General features: G+C 38.1%; 1 protein-coding gene across 2 annotated transcripts in view; it reads right to left on the bottom strand.

Annotated features, from left to right (window-relative positions):
* Positions 1–12,219, bottom strand: part of astn1 (astrotactin 1) — a 187,347-nt gene that overhangs the window by 147,050 nt on the left and 28,078 nt on the right. For both annotated transcript variants that reach the window (XM_079452416.1, XM_079452417.1), the window contains exon 2: positions 8,990–9,177. In XM_079452416.1, coding sequence (XP_079308542.1) covers positions 8,990–9,177 — 188 coding nt within the window. The remainder of the gene's footprint in view (positions 1–8,989; positions 9,178–12,219) is intronic.

Below are 12,219 nucleotides of genomic sequence, written 5' to 3'. Positions count from 1 at the left end.
ACTATAATAACAGCTACGTAACCATCTGTTGAAGGGCTTTTTATTACAGAGTCTGCAATACATAGTCCAAGGATGTGAGACTTGATATGAGGATATGAGACTTGAAATGATGCTAACAGATTTTAATGTCTTTACATTTCTTAGGCTCTGCAAGCCAAGTTTTTTTATAAACAAACCTGAGAATAAAATGTATCAGAGCATTGTAAAAAAAGCAGCAGAGTCCTACGAGATAACGGGTCAAACTGATTCTTAAACACATCAGATTTTGGACTTGTATTTAACAGTAAATAATAAATAATGACAGCTATAATAATGACAAACTTGTATTTAACAGTAAATAATAAATAATGACAGCTATAATAATGACAAACTTGTATTTAACAGTAAATTATAAATACAACATGACCCACAACGCACAACAATGTTCTCGCCCTTGACAGAAATAAACTCAAAATAACCATTGTATTTCCAGCTACAGAACGCATACGTTTCTCGCTCCATGCTGAGGTTGTTTTTGCAATGATTGTTTTATGATAGGACGATGTATGGGTCTGTTATACTTACAATTGGAGCATAAATGCTAATGTGGATCACAAGAGGCACCTCAGCCAATCCTTGTCTGCGTTCCGTCCAATCCGCTGAAGCCACGGCGATAGCAATGGCCGTTACGAGTTTTTAGCTTTTCCACGGAACAGCTTAGGTAGTACTTTCCGCACAGGCGCTTTCAGGTTTCAGTTCGATGATGTCACGGGTGCGACAGGCAGGCGTCCAGACTTTGAAAAAGCTATTACAATATAATTGATAAAATAATTAAACGGCAACGATGTAACACAGCTGTAACGTGTAGCTAGATGGGCTTGGAACTATAATTTAATTACTATTTTACATTTACTATTTTACTATTTTATATTAATAGTAATGAAACTACAGTAACTAAGTAACGCGTTACTGCCCAACACTGTTTAACAGATTTTGTATTTAACAGTAAATGGTAAATAATGACAGATTGTTCACTGTTAGATTAAATATTTCTTTTCAAGACTTAACCCTTGTAGTGTAAATGGGCGCTCTTCAGTGATTTTTGTTTTGTTAGTTGCTCAACACGATTTTGTGCCCATTCTGTATTTTCTTTAATTGAACGTGTTTAGCACTCTGGAAAACAATCGGAAGAGCAGGGAAGATCTCTGAAAAGATTATTGGATGGGGGAAAACTGTACGAGAGAAGAGGATGATGGTTGAGCATTGCTTCATGATAAATCGCCCTCCGCTCAAGCTCTAAAATCAATGCAAAACGTGCCTCACATTCTTCTGCCGCAGAATCTCATTGACGTCCGACTCTAAACAAGTACAAGGATGATAAACAATTGTGATTTCTTAAGACAAAAGTTTTCTCGTTTATTTGTTTACGTGCGAGTATGCATGATGTGAGACCGAGGGTCCGGCCGATATTAATGAACGGGTCTTTGTAGGACAATTTCCCAGATGGGCCTTTATCTGATCTAGGTGGCGTTTGCAGAATAAATGAGAGAGGAAAGAGGAAATGCCCTTTCCGTTCAAGGGTGCATGCGGGCATAAAATAAGGTATTATCGAGCACTTAAACTCTAAGTGCTTGTAGCAAAGGAAAGCCGGTGGGGATAAAAGGGATTTACAGAACTGGCTATGACTTCCATATTTTTATTGTCATATTTATTAAACCTCTGTTGTGAAAATCCTTTTTGGTCAATATTTTCTGGCTTTGGCATATCATCCAGGTGAAAGGAAAGGAGAACAATAAAATCATGTTGAACAAACATACGCCATCAATATCATACCATTATATTGAAGATCGGGGACCGCTTAAAAAACAAACACTACATATGAAGAGTATGCTTCCAAAATGAGAAAAATATTTCAAAAATCATGTTTTGTATGATGTTATCGTTGTTTTATTAAATTGTGTTAGTTTTTATTAGCGATATTTATTGGAATGCACAATAAGAAAACATGTTATCTCTTATCGGAAAAAACTCGCCAAGTATACATACTATATGAAAAAGTACAACCTGGCATCACCAACAAATTGTATCTATGCTACAGTGCTTGCTGAAGACCACCGTGTGCTACCAGTGATGCTTAGAAGTGCACTTATAAGAGGCAGTTCATTTAACATGATGTATATAAATTACTTAAAATATTCACAGAATAAACTCCATAATAAATACACATCTCTCAGAATGTACCTTTAGACTGCAACGTAACCTAAAATAACTATTCCAGGAATCTCATCCCTGTGGCAAACTCAAAGATTCATCTTTCACCGCTTTTAACATTGCTTGCCCCTCTTTCCAACATCCTCAGCCATTGGTTACATTCACGGAGCGTGGGGCCCTTGGGAAGGTGCTCACCGTAAAGATATATCGCCTTCCTCTTATGCTTGCTAACAGGGCAGAAACTCATCTCCAGCAGGTCTGTTTTATAAATGGATCCGAGCTTTCAGAATGTTTACACCTCCACAGCCTGGCCTTGCCTTCCAGGTGCTTCTATGGAAGAAAAGTTCAGGAGGGACCGGAAAACAAGAGCAAAGCACGGGTTAAACTGATTTGGAAAGGTCAGAGTTTTGGGAGCTGTGGCGCTCAGAACCCCTTCAAAAGACTCACTTATCACTATTTTGTCTAGAAACAAAATCTGCTTTGCACTGTATATAAAAAAAAAATTGTCGAGTAGGTATTTTATTGCAATGCCGATGTGAAAAGAATCGATTTTTGGCGTATTGCTACCGCTCGTATCAGATTCCCTGATGCCACCCTGCCAGTTTTCTCTGAAAAACTATCTTCCACAATTCCCAGAAGAGCTGGAAATTATGCATACGTGCCCCACCAAAAAAGCAGAATTGTAGTGTAGTGTAGCGTTTATGTGCCATAATACTGGCATCATGTTGCACGACGGATCAGAGAAAGACTTTAATCACATCGTAAAGTCTAGATTTATTAGTTCAGAGAGACGCCAGGGGCGGTTTCTGGCACCAGGACAACGCCTCCTTTAAATTAGGATATTTAAGGAGTTTTAAAAGAACAAACTATGTAAGACCATTGTTCATCTTGAGACCAGACAAACACTTAAATATTTTAAGATATGTCAGTGCGAGTTGTTTTCGATCTAGACACCTCTTACATTTGAGTTAGTCTGGGACTAGTCATAAACCCTGTCCGAGACACTAATCCAGAGCCAGATTAAGACTCTGCAGTAAGCGAAGAAAAACTCAAAGAATCGGTCCAAACTCAAAGAGGTCACAAGTGTATTTTCGTTGGAAACTATATCTGGAAGATTAATATGGAGTCAGTAAAGACTGAGAAAGCAATCCCGTAATATTTATAGTGATGAAATCGTACGGTACAATTGCGTAATGAAATAATACAGGAAGCTGAGACTCTTCGAGGATGCATTAGTTCAATCAATAGTGAAATTGCATTAGACTCATATATCTCTCCATTTTTCAATGAAGGACATCTTCAGCTTATCATCACTGCACACTGCGACACTTTGCATACAGACGTGCTCAGATTTGTTGGTACCCCTCTTGCAAAAAACTAATAATGCACAATTTTCCATGAAATAACTTGAACCATTGTTTATTCCATATTTAATTGAAATCAGACTTAGATTTTTTATTCAACATAATATTGTAAATAATAAAACAAGTGAAAATGTCGTGGACAAAAATGATGGGACCCCGATACTTATTAAAGAAACAGATTTGTTTGAGATATCACTTTAATCCAATAATGTATAATCTTTTCTAAAGGGTACCAAGAAATGTGTCCAGGCCATTTTAGAATATCTTTATAGAATAAGCAACAATTCATCTCTTTCCACAGCTTCTTTGCTATATTCTATGTTATGCAAATGTTATGTCAAAAAGAAACAATTAAAAAATGTACAAAAAACATCTTGGTTGTTGAGAACAACGCACGAGACTTTGTCATATCCTGACGTGGCAGCGTTTCGGCAACGTTCCAGCTTAGTTGACTGGGCTTGGTTACACACACAACATCGAAGAAAGGGAACAAGCATATCGCTGTTGTCCTTCTGAAAACTTATATCTCCATATTTTGTGATTTTTATTTTTTGCCATAAATCATTATTATTAGTCACCCTATATGTTTGTCACTGGGTTTTCCAAATATCTAACCAATAAAAAGTAATAAAAAGTGCTTTGACAACACATTATTTAATCAAAAGTTGTTCCTTTTTCTCAAAAACAGTGAATTTGGACACCGGAGGTCTTGAAAGAACAGCAACGATTTGTATAATGAACCTTTTGATCAAAGCTGTCGTGAGAAAGTCTTGGTGACAGCTAGACCTAGTTTCTGTCACATAACAGATTTGTCCATTATTAATTATAACATCATATCTAGTATTGTTCCTAAACCAGGACACAACACCATCTGTTTCTATTGCCATTTGAGGATGGTTGTCAGGTGTTTTGATATAGATGCATGAGCTCTATGTTGCACGCGCCGCCCATCTTTCCGCCCAGCATGTGCAAATCACTGCAAGGGCACGGAGCAGCTGAGCCAGCCATCCGTAGAGAGATAAACCACCGGGGAACAAGCTTCAGGCTGGCAAATGGGAGAAATGGGGGTCAGGAGCAGCCTGGATGTTCAGGCTTGCTGAGTAGTTGAATTGCAGCTTGAGTGAACGGTGAGCTGAATGAAGGGAAGGTGTGTCGCAAAAACCTCCCCGCTAAGAATACAGCCTCCGAGAATGATACTGTAATAAGGTTTGCCAAATATCAAATGTCCCACAAAAGGTTGTGAAATGATACATTTGATTATAGGTGAGCTATGGTGACTTTTTCAGATAAAGGCCCTCCAGTAGTTAACTAATTGCTGATCTTTCACAGATGCTCAACGACAGCGGCACAAAGGAGGGTGGACACTTTTCAACAGCGTGTGTACGCAAGCCACTGCGGTTTTCAATAGGTTACACATTACCCCCCAAAGAGCACAAAAGTAAGCTTTGATGAAATTTTTTTTCAATTTACAATGTGGCCTCTGTGAAAGCAGCTGGAGATGCTAGCCTGAAGAATAGATGGTTAAAATAGAGAAAAAAACACATGAGAGTCATTTTGATAGCACAGCTGGCCTTTCATCAAAGCACATTTGACGAGTGCTCATCTATCTACAAGCCTTGAAGTGCATTGTGGGCCTACTGCTGAAAGCCCACCGTTGCGCTACTGAGCTGAGCAGAGCCACAGCTGGCCCGATGACCACCACGTACGACTGGCGACAGACACGGACCGGTGACAGGTGTCTACGCTGGCAGCCTGCACTCTTTGGGACCAGCATCATCGCAAGCACTCATGGATGCGACAAGATTTCACAGGGCACCAGGTTCGGGGCCTGCCCTCCGGCCGAGACGCAAGCTGGAGCCAGAGGGGAACGTGGCATAGGGACCATCTGTCGCAGAAGCCAACCGCTGCAAGACCAATGATGCTTCAACTTCCCACAAAATAACAGCATCAAAAATAAGCAGAAAAAAAGACGAAATGTCAAATTTTACGGAAGGGATGTTTACATAAGGTTTTGGGGTAATAAATCAGTTTCTAAATGTGGAAGAGGGTTTTCTTGGCAAATTTGCTTTCATTTGCAAATTTGAATGTGTTCATATTGGATTGGAGTCGAGAACTCAAGGTCATCCGATCATTTCACATTCAGTAAGCATCGCGGCATATGCAGCTATGACCTGTTTGGTCATATTTTAAAATAGAAATGATCAATCACTCTGCAATTTGAACTTTTCTGCCTTTGAGAGAAGTCCTGAAACTTGCAGAATGCGGACACACGCAATCACCTCTACAAAGGTAATGCTTTATTATAAGCTTACATCTGTGAGATAACAATGGACCATGAAGTTCTCCCATAGTTCAGGTGCAAGCCATAATGAACATTTAAATTAGATCAAATGAAATGTCAAAACCACCAGTTTTTTTGTTCAGTCTCTTTATTAAGATGCAAACAGAAAATATGCACCCCAAAACAAAACAAATGTTTTTGTGACTTAAAAGTCAGTATTTAGCGTGACCTCTCTTGGCAATGACAACATCTTGAACTTTTAAACTGTCCTGACCTGTAAAAATGGTGGAGTCAATTTAATATAATAAGGCAACCTATCGAAAACATTTTACTGAGGTAACTCAACAAACTTAAAGTTTGTGCCAGTCTTCAGATTTGATCAGATTTCTATCTGAAACGTTCAAAAGGTTTGCACCAGTGTAGTCCAGCCATCAGCGTGCTACGAAGACTCTAAAGGTACATCTTAAGTACAGGTATACCTTTTCGACGTGTGTTTCCCGAACTATACCTCAGAAGGTTACTTTCCTACATGCCACGTTAACAGGTGGTCTCCATAGCCGTGGTGCTGAATGAATGGATATCGATCGCTCGGCAATCAATTATTCAATCTATACAGACTGCTTTATGTGAGATAGCGGCGTTCATTATAAAATAAGCACTTTAGAAATATTTGACGTTGCATTTATGAGGACTTAAAGGATAAAAAATTGCAAAATTACAAACTAAATCTAACCATGGATTTTATTTCATTATGATGCAATCTAATGCCCAAATGTCACAACACGCTACACTAACTGGCAGTATGGTCATTTATATCAGGCAAAGCTACATGCTGTTGCGGTGTATTAAAGAAATTTATTTCAGCAACTAACAATTAGACTTGTAAAGTGATAAGGTATAGCTAAGAGCGCTCCAGACCAACCTTTCCGCACGTATAACTCACAGAAGGTATACTGAACTAAAAACGGGAAACACACATTAACGATAAGGTACAGCTTAAGTTTTAACATTAGAATGACGTAGCGATAAAACGGTTTCGGGGAACGCGGACCAGATCATTCATAAAAAAAACTCTAAACACAACAGAACGCTAACACTGACAACAACAATTCAGAATAAGTTACCAACGCGGTCTTATCAATATGAACGCAATCGGAAAGAGGAAAGTTGTGCTATTTATATGCAGATTGATGAGAACGCGTTGAAATGACACCAGCAAGAGATGCAAAACACTACAATAGAAAAATAAATAACCACCCAATTAAACATACGGCAATGCATCTTGGGAACTTGTGCAATATTGTTTGTTCAGATTTGCAAGTTGGGCAAACTTTTTGACAAGTTTTGGACTAACATTTGGTTAGAAACGTGTTTAGTATGCGCTAAACCATAACTTAACATATTCACAATTTGTTCACGTTACTTTGTTATCTCTTTCATTTTGCAAGTCATGAACTTTGTATTGGAAATTAGGGTTTTGTTATATTTAGGCCATTTTCTTACTATTGCTGAAGTATATATTTTTTATATTACATACAAATTTCTTATATTTTTTGGTTGTATTCTAGTAGACAGTGAGAAATAATGATATGGTCCCTATTCCAATCTAATGGTGGCCTTTAACTTTTGCACAGTTACACTCTCACAAATAAGATGCTTAAAAGGTTCTTGACAGCGATGTCTTAGAAGAGTCATTTTTGGTCCCACAAAGAACCATTCCGTCAAAGGTTCTTTAAAGAACCATCATTTTTTATAATCTGAAGAACCTTTTTCAGATGTTAAAGGTTTTTTATGGAACCAAAAGGTTCTTCTGTGGCATCGAAGAAACTTTTGAAGCATCTTGTTTTTAACAGTGTAGTGAATACACATTCATCACAAAAACGTGTTCAGTAGCATTATTTTACCCTGAATGTGTCCGTATCTCACAATCACAGGAAAACAAACAATCGATCATCTTTTGTGATTAATGATGATTGTGTACACAGTTCACGGACATCAAAACCCAATCTATTCCCGGTCATGCCTAAACACTGTTCTGTCCTGTAGTGACAAAGATAATTCTTCTTCCAAGAGAAAATTGTCCTGTTGCCTTTTTCAATAAGGTCGAATCATCTTCTGATTTCCTGCATGTGACGCTTAGAATACTAACACTGTAACTATCGTCTTTATGGCGATATCAATGGCAGGAGCTGTGTGAGAGATAGGAGGCAATGCAATCTTCTTCAGCTTCATAGAGATCATGCAGGGTGAGCTCAATAGAGGAGACTTCCCGGAGTCGTGTGGAATCATATTCCAGATCGTTCGGTTATCAGCGGTTTAGCACAGGGAATCGACTAACCTCCCAAAACAACTGCTATACTGCGCTAATGTGCAATTAACGGACTTAAAATTCAAGCAGTTAAAGGGAGATCCAGCACAGCCTGGAGCCTCCATATGTCCTGTTGGCTTTATATAGAACTAATGAACAATTTGTGCTTTCCATTGAAGTATTTGCATACCAAGTGCCCGAATATCACAACTTGTGTTTATATTCTTCCATTCATTTTAGTTACAATGCTAGTCACCACAAACAACCTCCTCCTCCACGCAAGCCTCTTTCCTGCATGGCAATGTACAAATATGGATTTTCCACTAATCAAACCGAGCGCTCTTAAAAGCTTTAAATAATCCTCATGCCCATAAGACTCCATGCTCCAGTTGTTGTGAAGGTAACTATTTCTGAGGATGACAGTATGTACTGATCCAAGAGTAGACAACTGTGAAGCCAGCGGGCGTAACCACTAATTGACTGAATCGGGAAAAACTTTCATCTTTTCTTCCATCTCACAACCCGTTCTTTCCATCTACGCAACGTTTTCTCTTTGTAATTCCCTCACGGCGCGACCAGCATGGCGTCTGCACACTCAGAACCGCGGCGACTGATCTACAGATAACACACGTCATTCACAAAACTCCACACATCTTTCCGAGCGTATGCACATTTGTAAGACAACTTCATCTGCATGTTAAAAGAGCTTTAAATAAACTGTATACAAATACAGAATAGTTCATTTTTTTGTTTGGCTAAGTTGATCACGTTTTCGACTACCAACAGCAATGATAATGTTTAGTAACATTTATAATCAAAATGACGATCCGTTCTGTGTTTGCGTACCATGACAGAGATGTGTAGGAAACGTAGTTCCTCCTCCGCAGAGTCACTAGCGGGGTAAGCTGTGGCCGCCGGGCCGGGCAGGTTCTGACTGCCGTCCTGATGGTGGATGTGGAAGAGCAGGGTGCCATTTTCTAACCACTGTTGCCTCCAGCGCACCAGGGGGATGTCATCAGAGTTCCCAGAGATCTCTGCCAACACAAACAGACGAGAAACGATTACAGAACGATTATACGGATGGCTAATCATATCAATGAAAGAGTTCTCAAGAATCTGTGCAGTCTGTGTACTGTACACACAGTTGCCAAATTGACTTGCATTGGTTAAGTGTCCATGCAATGGAAGTGAATGGGTACCGCCACGTTCGGTTGCTAACATTCTTCAAAATATTTTCTTTTTCGTTCTGTAGAAGAATGAAAGTCATTCAGGTTTTGAATGGCATGTGGGTAAGTAAATGATGACATAAATTTCATTTTTTTGAGTGAACTATCCCTTTACATCACTTGCATAAATGAATACTGTTATTCACTGTGATGGTTTCCAGGTAATACCGAAAATGTTTATATCATGCAAATATATGCGGTACACTTTTCTCTACATTATTCATATCACTCCACATGTGATAAGAAATATCAAAGCAATCCCTCCAGCATTCAAACGTTATAAATATACGTGATCAGTGTATTTAGGGCAGGCTGGTTGTAGAAGCAGATGACCAGAGTTTGTCAAAGCAAAACATATATTTTTTTCGATATTACTACACTTTGGATAAAATCCTCTGCTAAATAAATAAATGTAAATACACTTGGACACGAAAAGTATCAACAGATTTTTCAGGCAGATTTGTATACATTTTTAATGAATGTTATAGAATTCCCTTTGTATGTATGGATAAACATTTGGTAATAAAAGTGGCGACATACTCCTTAAAACAGGCAAACCAAAATAACACAACACAAAACTTTTGACCCGTGCGGAATCTCATGTATTATTAAAATTGTACACAAAGGAAAGGCAGACAACTCTTATTTAAAATGTGCTTGCAGAACACAAATTGGGGAAGAAAACTGATATTTTACTTACACCACAGCTGCCTGAAAAATTAGATTTTGTTACAGTGTATTTTACAGTGTATTTTTTAAATATGGTAAAAATTATAGATTATTCAAATTATAGAAAAATACTGCATATTTAAAAGAAAACATGGAAAACATGGAATTCCGCCTGACAAAACTTAAAAATCGATATTGTTCGGTTACCAACATTCTTCAAAATATCTTCTTTTGTGTTCTGCAGAAGAATGAGAATCAGACAGGTTGAAAATGATAAGATGGTGATAAGAGGGTAAATAAATGATGAAAAAATTTAAATTTTTTGTTGAACCATCCCGTTGACCACGCCCTTCTGTTGATTTTTTTATAATATTACTCCATTTACTCCACAAATTTTCTCATTTATGTAGAGAAAATAAAAACAAATGTGAAAACTCAACAAGTAGATTTTCTTAACTTTGTTTGGTATTCCAACTTTTAATTGCTTTATCTCAATAGATCACACTTTCAGTAAAATAACCTGAAGACTTTTCACACCCCGAACTCTGAATAAAATCACACCTTTTATTTCTCCTCACGATCCTGTTAGTGTAATAAACTCAACACGTTTACCGTCACGATACATTCGAAAGACCAACAACCAGAATAAACATCCTATAAATGCATTGATATTTCTGTGGAGGCTTTATTACGTCTGCAACCCGAAGCTACTGAAAGTGCATTCAGGCTATACTTTTTTTATTCCTTTAAGTATGTGTTCCTTTCGGGGATTGAACTCTACCAACTGATCTACATTACATGAACACATTAACAAATCATGTATAGTCAGGACTAAACGCATTCCGTATGATATTCGTTCAATCTCACAAGTCATCTCAAGAAGACTCGAATATTGCATCTCAGTGATGTCTGTTGAATGTCTGATTGTCGAACAAGCACAAAAAGCTGTTCAATCTGCTGTAGATTCTAACTTCTGTGAACGGATACCATGCTTGGATTAGAAACTCAATTCTCTTTAAAATGCGTATCAGGCAACAGTCTTCCTGAAATGCATGTTTAACTGCAGAAAACCTCAAGCCAAAAAAGAGAGCGAGCTCGGGGATAGCCGGTACTATTCATCTCACATCCTGATGCAGTGTTAGAGCCTGCCCTCCCCTTTCTTTCACTGTGTGTGAGTTTACAGAGAACCACAGACTCGAATAAACAATCTGGCCTTTGGCTGGATTCATTTACATATTTATCGCCTTTAACACACTTCCTAGAGGTGATCAGAGTGTTTGACATCGCCTGAATGTTTACAATGTAGTTACAACAAAGGCCATCAGAGAGCCGCTGCCTTCCATTGTGTAAGAATCACATTTTCAGATTTTTTGCGTGGCAGGCTTCTGTTCTCTGGAGATCAGCATTATTTGTGTGCCCATGTGCGTCACCGTATGCAATTATTACAAGCTATTATGTTGTAATTACCATTGTCGGAGATTAGACGCGCCATGCCAGTGTGAAAAGATAAAATCTGTTTTGCATCTTATTCATATTTTTTTCATTTAGAAAGTTTGTTACTGGTGCATATGGATTTTTATAACTCGATCACATTTTCTATGTAATATAGGAAATCAGGAAAGATAATTTATTCTTAGAGTGTGAAACTATCAGGAATAAATGTAAAGAAGAAACAATAAACGTGAAAAAGAATAACGAGACGTCTTGTTCGCGTCGGATCAAAGTTTGCTTCAGCAGCCTGTTCTAAGCTATATTTCCTCTGATGGCGCCAATTTTCTCCCTGAATAAGAATTCAGGACTGAGCCATCAGTCAAAGTCGGTATTATTTTGTCAACCTATCTAACATGCGGAACATTTAGAGCAATGCCTAGCAAATGGTCATTTGCTAAAGATTTAAAGCCATGTTTAATGTCTCATTGTAACTGTTGGATAGTGACCCTAAAGGAGATCATTTCCCATACGACTGTGTATGTCGCTTGCATGAAAAGCATATACTGTTTTTGTAGATTATCTTTCTAAAATGTGCAAGAATGTAACGTAAGCTTTCTTATAAAGCTGCTTTGAATAAATTAAAAACAGTAAAAAGTACGACTGTGTATGTCGCTTGTCCCATCCTCAGATACGAGGAACTGCTTAAGTTTGTGTTGAATGCACTTTCACAATATGAGAAACACTTAGACC

This window comes from Barbatula barbatula (genome assembly GCF_947034865.1).
Source record: "Barbatula barbatula genome assembly, chromosome: 3".
Lineage (NCBI taxonomy): Eukaryota > Metazoa > Chordata > Actinopteri > Cypriniformes > Nemacheilidae > Barbatula > Barbatula barbatula.
The sequence above is the reverse complement of the archived record's forward strand: the minus strand, read 5'-3'. Positions and strand labels throughout refer to the sequence as shown.